Below are 14,719 nucleotides of genomic sequence, written 5' to 3'. Positions count from 1 at the left end.
TGTAATGGGATCTTTCCTCTAATATATTTCTTACTAATTATTTATAGACTACAGAAAAGCTGTACAATTTTCAAATGTTAACTTTATAATATCTAATTATTTTTCAGTATATTCCTTGGATTTTCAGGGTAAACAATCATACAGTTACATATAATTGTTTGGTAATTTTCTGTAATGAAATATTTCATAATATTGAAACATTTTGCATTCCTGAAATAAATTGTATGGGCTAGTGATACGGCATAAAATACTGCCAGATGTTTTTAATGCTCCTGGATTCAATTCACAATGGCAAAGGAATTTTTACAAATCAAAATTAAACTAATTCTTTATAGTATCAGGATGCTAATGACTTAACAAAGGGATTAGGAAACATCATCTTTGATTATTTTCTACAAAATAGTTTCCAAGGGAAACCAAGTGAATTAAGTGTTGTTGGGCCAGTCACTGGCCTGGGCATGAAGGGTTCTATCTTGAAGAACATATGGGAGCACTGGCCCTATAGAAGGCATTAGCCTGGTCCTCAGAAGCTACAAGAGACCCTATCATCCTGATTTCCTTTCTCAGACATCAATTTAGTGATCTCTAAAAATAGAAATATCAACCTTCCCATCGAGATCTGTCAAAATACTGACACTACCAAATGGAATCCATATGCTTCAGCAGATACACTGGAGATCTATATTTTGTATATCCCATTTATGGATCACATTTAAGATTGTTGTAAGCATCTACACCAGCATTATCCAATGTTTGTAATGCAACTTTAAATTCAACCCTAAAATCACACAAATATTAAAATAATGTTTAAAGAACTGTAACCTTTTCACTGGGATAGACCCTTTTCTATTTTGCATGTAATTAGTATGCAGACCATCAGGCACTTGCAAAAGCCGGAACTCTAGATAAAATCGTATAAACAAAATTAACCTTATTTTGGCTTCAGAACATTGGAATAATATTATTTCAAGGTCGAATGTTATATTTATGCTTAAATGTTTTCTTAAATAAACTTCCTGAAGACTGTTCACTAATCTTGCTGTGAGTGCAAACCTCCTCTAAAATTGACAAAACTTTCAGGAAAACATTGATGTACCTCTCCTGCCTATCATATTTAGAGTTACCATATAACCAAATAAGGGTGGAAAGAGCTGTACACAGTAGAAACTTTTGACCCCGGGACCTAGAATATTAATCAGTGGTTAACTGCAAACTGAGCTCTAAATTACAATCCACAGGGATTCCTCACTACAACCTCCTGATTTCACTGGATTTCTTAAGAGTTACCTGATTTGAGGGCCTGATCAAGACAAAGCCAAACCTTCCACAGCTACAGGAAAACATCTCTTTGTGGTTAGCAGAGTACAACTGGTTTTAAAAGATATTATTGTTTCATTTTTTTCTTCAAATGTGAATAGTTTCACAATTTTATCATTACAAAATAATGCACATTCATTGTATTATGCTAAAAGAAAAAATCAAGCCAAAAGTTACAAGAATACGTTAAAAATGTCCTGTAATTCCTCTACCAAAAGGTCACTACTGTTAATATTTTGGTATAGATCTTTACATATTTCCTATTCAAATAAGTTATAAGAAATGGTTCAAGTTCATTTGCAATGTAACGAAAACTATTTCTCTTCCAAATAGATATCATGGGATTTCTTAAAAAATACTCAATTTTGTTTACATGGAACCATTTTCATTGCAATACCTTATATGAGATGAAAAACTATGTACCTAAATTATTATGTATAACTCAAAACAATTTTTTAAAAACTGTGTAAACTAAAATTACTTTCATTAGTCATTGGTACTAGTTTATATTTCCAAATAGTGACAGAAAAAAATATTTTATAATTACATTAAAGTGATGAAATTCATAATTTGTTATTCTTTTATTTTTATTAGACTTTTAAGTTCTGGGATACATATGCAGAACTTGCAAGTTTGTTACATAGGTATACATGTGCCATGGTGGTTTGCTGCACCCATCAACCCATCATCTACATTAGGTATTTCTCCTAATGCTGTCCCTCCACTTCCCCCCAAACTCCTGACAGGCCCCAGTGTGTGGTGCTCCCCTCCCTGTGCCCATATGTTCTCATTGTTCAACTCCCACTTACGAGTGAGAGCATGAGATGTTTGGTTTTCTGTTCCTGTGATAGTTTGCTGAGAATGATGGTTGCCAGCTTCATCCATGTTGCTGCAAAGCACATGAAACTCATTCTTTTTATGGCTGCATAGTATTCCATGGTGTATATGTGACACATTTTCCTTATCCAGTCTAATAATGATGGGCATTTTGGTTGGTTACAAGTCTTTGCTATTGTGAATGGTGGTGCAATGAACATATGTGTGCATGTGTCTTTATAGTAGAATGATTTATAATCCTTTGGGTATATACTCAGTAATGAGATTACTAGGTCAAATAGTATTTCTAGTTCTAGATCCTTGAGGAATCGCCTCACTGTCTTCCACAATGGTTGAAATAATTTACACTCCCACCAACAGAGTAAAAGTATTCCTATTTCTCCACATCCTCTGCAGCATCTGTTGCTTCCTGATGTTTTAATGATCGCCATTCTAACTGGCATGAGATGGTATCTCATTGTAGTTTCCATCTGCATTTCTCTAATGACCAGTGATAATGAGCTTTTTTCGTATGTTTGTTGGCCGCATAAATGTCTTCTTTTGAGAAGTGTCTGTTCATATCCTTCACCCACTTTTTGATGGGGTTGTTTTCTTCTTGTAAATTTGTTTAAGTTCCTTGTAGACTCTGGATTTAGCCCTTTGTCAGATGGATAGATTGCAAAAATTTACTCCCATTCTGTAGGTCGCCTCTTCACTCTGATGATAGTTTCTTTGGCTGTGCAGAAACTCTTTAATTTAATTAGATCCCATTTGTCTATTTTGGCTTTTGGTGCCATTGCTTTTGGTGTTTTATTCATGAAGTCTTTGCCCATGCCTATGTCCTGAATGGTATTGCCTAGATTTTCTTCTAGAGTTTTTATGGTTTTAGGTCTTATGTTTAAATCTTTAATCCATCTTGCATTAATTCTTGTATAAGGTGTAAGGAAGGGGTCCAGTTTCAGTTTTCTGCATATGGCTAGCCGGTTTTCCCAACACCATTTATGAAATAAGGAATCTTTTTACCATTGCTTGTTTTTGTCAGGTTTGTTAAAGATCAGATGGTTGTAGATGTGTGGTGTTATTTCTGAGGCCTCTGTTCTGTTCCATTGGTCTATATATTTGTTTTGGTACCAGTACCATGCTGTTTTGGTTACTGTAGCCTTGTAGTATAGTTTGGAGTCAGGTAGTGTGATGCCTCCAGCTTTGTTCATTTGCTTAGGATTGTCTTGGCTATACGGGCTCTTTTTTGGTTTCATATGAAATTTAAAGTAGTTTTTTCTAATTCTGTGAAGAAAGTCAATGGTAGCTTGATAGGAATAGCAGTGAATCTATGAATTACTTTGGGCAATATGGCCATTTTCACAATATTGATTCTTCCTATCCATAAGCATGGAATGTTTTTCCATTTGTTTGTGTCCTATCTTATTTCCTTGGGCAATGGTTTGTAGTTCTCTTTGAAGACGTTCTTCACGTCCCTTGTAAATTGTATTCCTAGGTATTTTGTTCTCTGTGTAGCAATTGTGAATGGGAGTTCACTCATGATTTAGTGCTCTGTTTGTCTATAATTGGTGTATAGGAATGCTTGTGATTTTTGCACATTGATTTTGTATCCAGAGACTGCTGAAGTTGCTCATCAGCTCAAGGAGTTCTGGGCTGAGATGGTGGAGTTTTCTAAATATACAATCATGTCATCTGCAAACAGTGACAATTTGACTTCCTCTCTTCCTATTTGTGAATACGCTTTATTTCTTTCTCTTGCTCGATTGCCCTGGCCAGAACGTCCAGTACTATGTTGAATAAGAGTGGTGAGAGAGGGCATCTTTGTCTTGTGCTGGTTTTCAAAGGGAATGCTTCTACCTTTTGCCCATTCATTGTGATATTGGCTGTGGGCTTGTCATAAATAGTTCTTATTATTTTTAGATACATTCCATCAATGCCTAGTTTATTCAGTGTTTTTAGCATGACGGGTGTTGAATTTTATCGAAGGCCTTTTCTGCATCTATTGAGATGATCATGTGGTTTTTGTCATTGGTTCTGTTTATGTGATAGATTACATTTATTGATTTGCATATGTTGAACCCGTCTTGCATCGCAGGGATGGAGCCGACTTGATTGTGGTGGATAAGCTTTTTAATGTGCTGCTGTATTTGGTTTGCCAGTATTTTATTGAGTATTTTCACATCGATGTTCATCAGGGATATTGGCTTGAAATTTTCTTTTTTGTTGTTGTTGTGTCTCTGCCAGGTTTTGATATCAGGATGATGCTGGCTTCATGAAATGAGTTAGGGAGGGGTTCCTCTTTTTCCATTGTTTGCAATAGTTTCAGAAGGAATGGTACCAGCTCCTCTTTGTACCTTTGGTAGAATTCGACTGTGAATCCTTCTGGTCCTGGGGTTTTTTTGGTTGGTAGGCTATTAATTACTGCCTCAATTTCAGAACTTGTTATCGGTCTATTTGACTTCTTCCTGGCTTAGTCTTGGGAGGGTGTATGTGTCCAGGAATTTATCTTTTTCTTCTAGATTTTATAGTTTATTTGCATAGAGGTGTTTATAGTATTCTCTGATGGTAGTTTGTATTCCTGTGGGATCAGTGGTGATATCCCCTTTATCATTTTTTATTGTGTCTATTTGATTATTCTCTCTTTTCTTCTTTATTAGTCTGGCTAGAGGTCTATCTATTTTGCTAATCTTTCCAAAAAACCACCTCCTGGATTCACTGATTTTTTGAAGGGTTTTTCGTGTCTCTATCTCCTTCAGTTCTGCTCTGATCTTAGTTATTTCTTGTCTTCTGCTAGCTTTTGAATTGGTTTGCTCTTGCTTCTCTAGTTCTTTTAGTTGTGACATTAGGTTGTCAATTTTAGATCTTTCCCACTTTCTCATATGGGCATTTAGTACTATAAATTTCTCTCTAAACACTGCTTTAGTTGTGTCCTAGAAATTCTGGTATGTTGTGTCTTGGTTCCCATTGGTTTCAAAGAACTTACTTATTTCTACCTTAATTTCATTATTTACCCAGGAATCATTCAGGAGCAGGTTGTTCAGTTTCCATATAGTTGTACGATTTTGAGTTAGTTTCTTAATCCTGAGTTCTAATTTGATTGCACTGTGGTCTGAGAGACTGTTTGTTATGATTTCTGTTCTTTTGCATTTGCTGAGGAGTGTTTTATTTCCAATTATGTGGTCAATTTTAGAATAAGTGCCATGTGGTGATGAGAAGAATGTATATTCTGTTGATTTGGGATGGAGAGTTCTGTAGATGTCTCTTAGGTCTGCATGGTCCAGAGCTGAGTTCAAGTCCTGAATATCCTTGTTAATTTTCTGTCTCGTTGATCTGTCTAATATTGACAGTGGGGTGTTAAAGTTTCCCACTATTATTGTGTGGGAATTGAGTCTCCTTGCAGGTCTCTAAGAACTTTCTTTATGAATCTAGGTGCTCCTGTATTGGGTGCTTATATTTACAATAGTTAGCTCTTCTTGTTGCATTGATCCTTACACCATTATGTAATGCCCTTCTTTCTTTATCTCCTTTGATCTTTGTTACCTTAAAGTCTGTTTTATCAGAGACTAGGATTGCAACTCCTGGTGTTTGTTTGTTTGTTTCCATTTGCTTGGTAAATATTCCTCCATCCCTTTATTTTGAGTCTATATGTGTCTTTGCATGTGAGATGGGTCTTTTGAATACAGCACACCAATGGGTCTTGACTATCCAATTTGCCAGTCTGTGCCTTTTAACTGGGGCATTTAGCCCATTTACACTTAAGGTTAATATTGTTGTGTGTGAAGTTGATCCTGTCATTATAAGGCTAGCTGGTTATTTTGCCCATTAGTTGATGCAGTTTTTTCATAGTGTCAATGGTCTTTACAATTTGGTATGTTTATGCAGTGCCTGGTACCGGTTTTTCCTTTTGATATTTAGTGCTTCCTTCAGGAGCTCTTGTAAGACAGGCCTGGTGGTGACAAAATCCCTCAGCATTTGCTTGTCTGTAAAGGATTTTATTTCTCCTTCACTTATAAAGCTTAGTTTGGCTATGAAATTCTGATTTTCTTTAAGAATATTGAATATTGGCCCCCACTCTCTTCTGGCTTGTAGGGCTTCTGCAGAGGTCCACTGTTAGTCTGATGCTTCCCTTTGTGGGAAACCTGACCTTTCTCTCTGGCTGCATTTTTTCCTTCATTTCAACCTTGGTAAATCTAACGATTATGTGTCTTAGGGTTGCTCTTCTCGAAGAGTATCTTTGTGGTGTTCTCTGTATTTCCTGAATTTGAATGTTGGCCTGCCTTGCTAGGTTGGGGAAGTTCTCCTGCGTAATATCCTGAAGAGTGTTTTCCAACTTGATTGCATTCTCCCTATCACTTTCAGGTACAGCAATCAAACGTAGGCTTGATCTTTTCACATAGTCCCATATTTCTTGGAGGCTTCATTCTTTCCTTTTCTTTTTAATTTTCTTTTCTTTTCTTTTTTTTTTTTTTTTTGAGATGGAGTCTTGCTCTGTCACCCAGGCTGGAGTGCAGTGGTGCAACCTCGGCTCACTGCAAGCTCTGCCTCCCAGGCCAGGTTCACACCATTCTCCTGCCTCAGCCTCCCTAGTAGCTGGGACCACAGGCACCCACCACCATGCCCAGATAAATTTTTGTATTTTTAGTGAGATGAGGTTTCATCGTGTTAGCCAGAATGGTCGCCATCCCCTGACTTCATGATCCGCCTGCCTCGGCCTCCCAAAGTGCTGGGATTACAGGCATGAGCCACCACGCCTAGCTGGGGAAGTTCTCCTGAAAAATATCCTGAAGAGTATTTTCCAACTTGGTTCCATTCTCCCCATCACTTTCAGGTACACCAATCAAAGGTAGGCTTGGTCTTTTCACATAGTCCCATATTTCTTGGAGGCTTTGTTCATTCCTTTTCTTTTCCTTTCATTCTTTTTTCTCTAATCTTGTCTTCATGCTTTATTTCATTAAGTTGATCTTCAATCTCTGATATCCTCTCTTCTGCTTGATCGATTCAGTTATTGATACCTGTGTATGCTTCCCAAAGTTCTCATGCTGTGTTTTTCAGCTCCATCAGGTCATTTATGTTCTTCTCTAAACTTGTTATTTTAGTTAGCAGTTCCTGTAACCTTATATCAAGGTTACTAACTTCCTTGCATTGGGTTAGAACAAGCTCCTTTAGCTTGGAGGAGTTTGTCATTACCCACCTTCTGAAGCCTGTTTCTGTCAATCCTCAAACTGATTCTGCATCCAGTTTTGTTCCCTTGCTGGCAAGTAGTTGTGATCCTTTGGAGGAGGAGAGGCATTCTGGTTTTTGGAATTTTCAGCCTTTTTGGGCTGGTTTTTCCTCATCTTCATGGATTTGTCTACCTTTGGTCTTTGATGTTGGTGACCTTTGGATGGGATTTTTATGTGGGCGTCCTTTTTGTTGATGTTGATGCTATTGCTTTCTGTTTGTTCGTTTTCCTTCTAACAGTCAGGCCCCTCTCTGCAGGTCTGCTGGAGTTTGCTGGAGGTCCACTCCAGACCCTGTTTGCCTGGGTATCACCACCGGAGGTTGCAGAACAGCAAAGATTGCTGCCTGCTCCTTCCTCTAGAACCTTCATTCCAGAGGGGCACCTGGGCACCTGCCAGATGCCAGCTGAAGCTCTCCTGTATGAGGTGTCTGTCGACACCTGCTGGGATCTCTCTCCCAGTCAGGAGGCACAAGAGTCAGGAACCAACTTGAGGAGGCAGTCTGTCCCTTAGCAGAGTTCTAGTGCTGTGCTGGGAGATCCTCTACTCTCTTCAGAGCTAGCAAGCAGGAATGTTTAAGTCTGCTGAAGCTGCACCCACAGCTGCCCCTTCCCCCCAGTGCTCTGTCCCAGGGAGAAGAGAGTTTTATCTTCTGATGGGGGCTGTTGCCCTTCTTTCAGAGATGCTCTGCCCACAGAGGAGGAATCTACAGAAGCAGCCTGGCACTGTGGTGGGTTCTGCACCCAATTTGAAATTCCCAGCAGCTTTGTTTACACTGTGAGGGGAAAACTGCCTACTCAAGCCTCAGTAATGGTAGACGCCCCTACCCCCACCAAGCTCGAGTGACCCAGGTCAACTTCAGGCTGCAGTGTTGGCAGCAATAATTTCAAGCCAGTGAATCTTAGCTTGTTGGGCTCCATGGGTTGGGATCCACTGAGCAAGACCACTTGGCTTTGTGGCTTCAGCCCCATTTCCAGGGGAGTGAATGGTTCTGTCTTGCTGGTGTTCCAGGCACCACTGGGGTATGAAACAAAACCTCCTGCAGCTAGCTCAGAGTCTGCCCAAATGGCTGCCCCATTTTGTGCTTGAAACTCAGGGCCCTGGTGGCGTAGGCACCTGAGAGAATCTCCTGGTCTGTGGGTTGCGAAGATTGTGGGAAAAGCGAAGTATCTGGGTCAGATAGCACCATCCCTCACGGCACAGTCTCTCATGGCTTCCCTTGGCTAGGGGAGGGAGTTCCCCAACCCCTTTCACTTCCCTGGTGAGGCAATGCCTCACCCTGCTTCAGCTCTCCCTCCATGGGCTGCACCCACTGTCTACCCAGTCCCAGTGAGATGAAACGGGTACCTCGGTTGGAAATGCAGAAATCAGCTGCCTTCTGCCTAGGTCTCACTGGGAGCTGCAGACTGGAGCTGTTCCTGTTTGGCCATCTTGCCAGCCCTCCATGTGTCATTCATTTATTATAAAGACACCCAAAACATCCTTACCAGTACTTTTTCTCCTTCCCTTCCTCTCTTTTCTACTTCCCAACTTTCCCCCAATCTCTCTCTCTCTCTGTCCCCCTTTTGCTCTCTAGTGCTAACAACGTGAGTTTGATTAACTCAGTAATTAAAGCTGATAATTATATGATTTCACCAGGACAACGTTGGTAAAATACACAAGTAGACACACGTGTAGCCTCTTTGTTTGGATGTGTCCGTATATCTATCCATAAAGTAACCATGAATGAAATCACAAGAAACGAACAATATATTTGGGGAGGGAATTTGGTAGCTTGGGGTGAGGAACAGAAATAGGAAATAAACTGTTTTATTATATACCCTTTTATAACTTATGATGCTTCTTAAAAACCACTGTTCTCTGTGGTAAGCAGATCTATGCAAACCTACCCCCAAAAGTTCAGGAAGCTGAGAGGCTGAAGAAAGAGGCCAACAAATCCATTTTCTTAGAAAGGAACTTTTAAAAGGGACTTACAAACAGAAGCCCTGTGTCTGTGTCTCAGGTGGCAGCAAGACACAATGGTGGTTCCCTGCACCATTATTACCCCAGACTCAGAGTTTATATGCCATTGGAAAAAGGTGATTCAGAGGGATGTGTAGGAAGATTGAAGTATGATAACATCAAGGTTGTTTTGACCTAAGGGCAGGATTTACCATAAGTGTGCTCTTACACAAGGAACAATAGATAAACTGGAAATCTTACAGACCTTCCTGGGACTGGGGTTAATCAGAAGTCAACATGGCAGATTAGCATCCAGTGGAGTTACTTTAGCCTCCTATACAACTATACAAAAAAAAAAAAAAAAAGAAGAGAGAAAGAAAAATAAGTCCAAAACTAAATCTACATATATATATCTAAATATACAAAGTTATTAGTTTAATAGTGCAAGTGCCCAGAGCAACAAAACCACTAAAAGTAACAGTTAGCTTCTGCAATGGAAAAATGTTTTTTCTTTTCTCTGAAAATAGCTTTAATTGCCATTTTATAGAAGAGTGCCATGACATGTTTAGGGTACAATGTTTGAATCAGTGGCCTGGCAAAGGCACACCAGTGCCTTTCCTATTGTGGTGCTATGTCAAACTGTATGTTAGTGTGCCTGGCCTGAAAACACACACACACACACACATACACACACACACACACACACACAAGAGTGGCAGATAAATCATCTGAGATTGTTCCTTAATTGCATTGGAGGCAGCTGCAATGAGGTAAGAAAAGTGACAAAGTTGAATTTTAACCTTGGTCTTTTTTGAAGCGTAAGTTAGAGCCATTCCTGGTTATGTAAGTCATATTCATGCCCTTTTGGCAACATCCGTGTGGCAGAGATGCATGCTCAAGTTTGAGAGTTAGTTATGCAGGGATCAGATATTCTTGATTTTGCCTCACCGTTTTCTTGCTCTTCATTTGCAGGTAGTGAAATCAAAGTTATCCAAAGAATATAACTTTATTAAAATGAAAAGATCAAGAAATCATATCCTGGGAAGATATTTCAGCAATCAAAGCAAACTACAACAGGGCACTGTAACAAATTTTCGATCGCCATATCATGTCAGAGGTCCAATAAATCAGGTTTGTTCTGAAATCCTTCTCAGCAGGATGTGTGTAAATAAAAGGACTATGTAGGCGCCCTGCAGGAGAGCTGAATCTGGAGCTGGAGACAAGCTACTCACCCGGACAATGTTCTAGGAGCCAAGAGCTGCGCATCACACACATTTGAGATTGACCACACACACTTGTGCACACCAGCACATGCTTGCACACCGGTACACACACAGTTAAATAATGATAACACTTCTTCTTACAGCTTTATGAATTCAAGATGTGACCTTGAACACAAGTCCATTTCACAGTGAAAGATATACCTAGAAAAACGTTACTTGAAGCATAGTTATTAACCAGAACCACTGTGGGCCAGGTATGGCATTGTGATAATAAAGAGAAATACAGACACTTGAATTATGTGAAAAAAAGATAATGGTCTTTCGTCTTGTCTTACCATCTCTATAGGTACATCAATATTGAAAAGGAGAAAAGCCAATTACATTCCACTGGCAAGTAGAGGTTGTGCTTGCATTCTTCACCAGGATAAAATGTGGTGTTTATGATGGCTTAGGCTTTGTGAATCTAATGCTTATGAAAAACATTTCTTCCTATACTTTTTAAATTGTATTACTGAAAGGAAAAGAACAGGAATGTTCCACAAGGGAATTTGAAGAGATTCTATGAGAGAGATATAAAGTGAAATATTTTATCGTTAAAACACCAATATATTTAACTTTGCACTTCTTATGTTTCTCATAAACATTCCCTCTTGTCCTATCTGTGCACTTGGATGGGTAACTGCAGTCTGAATTAATGAAATACATAATTTTAAAGTAAGTAACAAAATTTAGTGCCTCATGTATTACTTTACTATGTTTCATTGATGATATTACTTAAATCTTGTGTTTGCCATTACAGCCCTATGTAACTTAAAATTACAATTACATTTTATGTAAATATTTTGCAAAGGATTATGCATTCTCAAATGCATAGGTATTTTTTCCCATTGAGCATTTGCATATGTCCACAAATAGTATTATGTTACTAGCATCTATATTTTGATCTTCCTGAGCAACTATATCAAATCCAAATTTAGAGTAGACATAAAATTATTATTTTAATTAAAACTGTGGCATACATATAATACATACCTAATTCTAGTAGTGAGAACTATCTCTTCTATCTCTTTAGGTTCAAAATGGTGAATTTCTTTATTATACAAATGCTTTGTTGTGAGATAACAGCACGCAGTTACAATGGATTTTAAAGGTTTGCCTTTTTTGGGTGGGGTGGGAAGCTGAGAGGGTTAATTCAATACATGGCTGAAATTACCAAATGTATAAATACCTCAATTTCACTACCGTACAAGAAAAAAACACCTATTTGGATTGATCAGTTCTTTTGTATGAATATCCACTTCCTTTAAATACTCTATTTTTATATATATTTTTATATGAAGATAAACACGAATTTATATTTAACTGTCTTAAATTATATTTACATAAATGCAAATATCATTTGATATAAACAATACAAATCTGCATCTTACAGATGATAATTTTTTTAGAAGAATGATACGGTATTAACTTTAAAAATAAGACTTTTCTAATATACACTTAAATGCAAACATCATTTTTAGATTTTCAGTGATTTTTTTTAATGACATAAAACGTTGCCTGTATGTGCAGCCTCTCCATCATGTTTTAACATATTGTGTACTCTGTAGCAGTTTTACAGTCAGTATTTCTTATAATTTTATTTTGACCTATCCGTAATCATCTGACTGAGGTTACTCTGGTATTTGCCTCTTCACTGCTGAAATAATAATGGATTTTAGAAACAATTGTAATAATATCGCTAATAAATGTCTTATGAGTAATAGTCTGTGTTTGTAGAGTATCTTTTATTTTCTTTTTTACTGAAGATGTACAACTATGCAAACAGTGACCACTTGGCAGGGATATTATCATGTGGATTCAAGAATTATAGCGTGGTTAAACAGGATTAACTAGATATTCTCTAAGTTTATGATCAGATGAACTTCCCACTGTGCAATGACCAAAATGTATGAAGATAATGTATTGTAGTGACAAGCTTTTTAAAAATAATAATAATAATAGCAATAATAAGACACTTAAGTGCCAAGAATCATTTTAATTGCTCCTTAACTGAAACTGCATTTGATTTTACCTAGGTGTATGTGTATGTGTGTGCACATGTGTTTGTACGTATTTAGCAAGTTCCTAATTTCAAGGGGAAAAAAATGGGAGTAGGCATTTTAACGTATTTTTAGGTGTTAAAGTTACAGGAAATGTATTATTTTGGTAAGAATTGATTAGAATCCAATCCAAACTAAACTAAAGAAAACATTTATAACATTAAAAGTCAAGAATAACTGCATAAACATTTCCAAGCGTCACTGTTGATCTTGTATGTGGGTGGGCACGGGTGTGTGTGTGTGTGTGTGTGTGTGTGTGTGTATGTGTGTGTTTAAAAGCACAGTGTACTATTTGCCAGCCACCCAAGTAGGCAGATAAGATCCTGCACAGGCATGAAAAAGAAGGGCTCACATTTGCCTGCTGGTTGGGTTTACATTTGGGTCATTCAGTCTTCCTTGTGTTATTTGCCCATGTGCCTAGAAGTCTTCTCTACAGAGCAGTGATTCCTACTTAAGAATGTGTTGGAAGAAATTACTGATTTTTGAGATAGAAATATTTCCCATGATGCTTATGGAGAAAAAACTAACACTATTCTCCATTTGAAATGTCTTCTTTTAGTTTCCTTTCACTGAAGAATTCCAAGAAGAAATATAGAAATGGCTCAAAATTATGTAACCCAGTAAGAGTTATTTCAAAGTTATAATGCTTTGGCAGAGTAGGGAGGGGTGTCTAATATAGTGGTGAGATTAAGAGTCTAGATAGTTAATCAGGGTTAGGATCTTATTAAGTATTTTCCTAAGGGCTCCTCCATGTGAGTCAATGCTGAAACAATCATCTTTATCTAAAATTTATCTGAATTTTTATCTTATAAAAAAATCCCCCCAATTCACCAATAACAGTGGCGATTAATGTATTTAAAATGAACAAAAATGACTGAGTGAGCTTGTATAAACTGATAACTTCAAAAATACGTGTTCAAGCACAAAATGATAGCATAGCAGATTCCACCATTTTGAGTGGATCAAGGAATAATTACTCTCCAAATGCTACTGTAGTTTTTTTTTTTTTTTTTTTTTTAACGTGTACTTAAAGTTGCAATGATTTTTATTGCTCTTGGAAACTAAGGCATTTTAATAGATCACTTCAGCCTAAGGGGATGAACCAGAAGTTGTCGGGAACCCCCCAAGACCTACTAAAAACAACAGGATACTGCCAGCACCTACAAACAAGATTTTGTATTTGGCACAACTTCCAAGGTTTCATACTGTCAAAAAGCCTTTTATCATGTTTTTATTGCTGCAGTAACTGCTATTATCAACTTCCATATTTCTTTCATGATTCATTCACTTGATGTAGGGGGATACAGAACTCATTTTTTTCTGATTCATATAGACCATGCAGTCCTCCTAAGATGGTATTCCATTTGTTTTCTTTGTGCTTGCTGAAATGTAAAGAATTTGTTTTATGGCCCTATTAAATGTCAGATCACTATGCTTTAACACACTAGATACATAATCAAATATTACTGTGAAAACTTATCAAGAGTATTTAAATTGTGTAAGTCTATTTGAAAGGCAAATAAAAATAATTACTTAAAACCAACTAATAGTTGATTTTAATAAAAACTGTCACTTTTAGAGAAAACACCATAAAAGGATTCCTACAGTGTAGTAATATTTAGGTAGCTTAGGTTTTGGATTTGATTTATGTTGAGTGATATTTTCTCCCAAGTCTGTAGCACTCTCTGCAGAAGACTTTTTAAAATTTTGTTTTTCAAAGACTTTTTTTCTAGCCCTTGTGGTAATATATCTGGGAAAAATATTCCATTGTAGATTAGGTTATGAGTAGACATTTAATATCTCTAACCAAGATGTCTTCTTAAGGTGATTTATGTGTAGCATCACATGATTCATTTTCTCATATGAAATAAAAAATTATACTTTTTATAATATAAAAGAGTAATTCCTATGAAATCCATTACAATGTTTAGATATGTTTTAAAAGCAAAATATTTACAATTGATTATTGGCACATAAGAATTCAGAAGTAACATGGTTTCATAAATACCAAATGTGTTCAATTGATTCTCAACTATATAGTGACTTACTTTATTGTTGGGCTGGTGAAATGCAGCTATTTGATGCAGCTCTTAGCACTAAGCTA

At 37.3% G+C, this 14,719-nt stretch overlaps 1 protein-coding gene across 3 annotated transcripts in view; it reads left to right on the top strand.

Moving 5' to 3' along the window:
• The window catches only part of CPED1 (cadherin like and PC-esterase domain containing 1), a 313,276-nt gene extending 300,998 nt beyond the window's left edge, over positions 1–12,278 (top strand). For all 3 annotated transcript variants that reach the window (XM_033193921.1, XM_033193920.1, XM_033193919.1), the window contains exon 23: positions 10,266–12,278. In XM_033193921.1, coding sequence (XP_033049812.1) covers positions 10,266–10,478 — 213 coding nt within the window. In that variant the 3' untranslated portion in view covers positions 10,479–12,278. The remainder of the gene's footprint in view (positions 1–10,265) is intronic.
• Positions 12,279–14,719: the final 2,441 nt, after the last annotated feature.

This window comes from Trachypithecus francoisi, unplaced genomic scaffold (genome assembly GCF_009764315.1).
Source record: "Trachypithecus francoisi isolate TF-2019V2 unplaced genomic scaffold, Tfra_2.0 Lachesis_group4, whole genome shotgun sequence".
NCBI classification, from domain to species: domain Eukaryota; kingdom Metazoa; phylum Chordata; class Mammalia; order Primates; family Cercopithecidae; genus Trachypithecus; species Trachypithecus francoisi.
The sequence above is the reverse complement of the archived record's forward strand: the minus strand, read 5'-3'. Positions and strand labels throughout refer to the sequence as shown.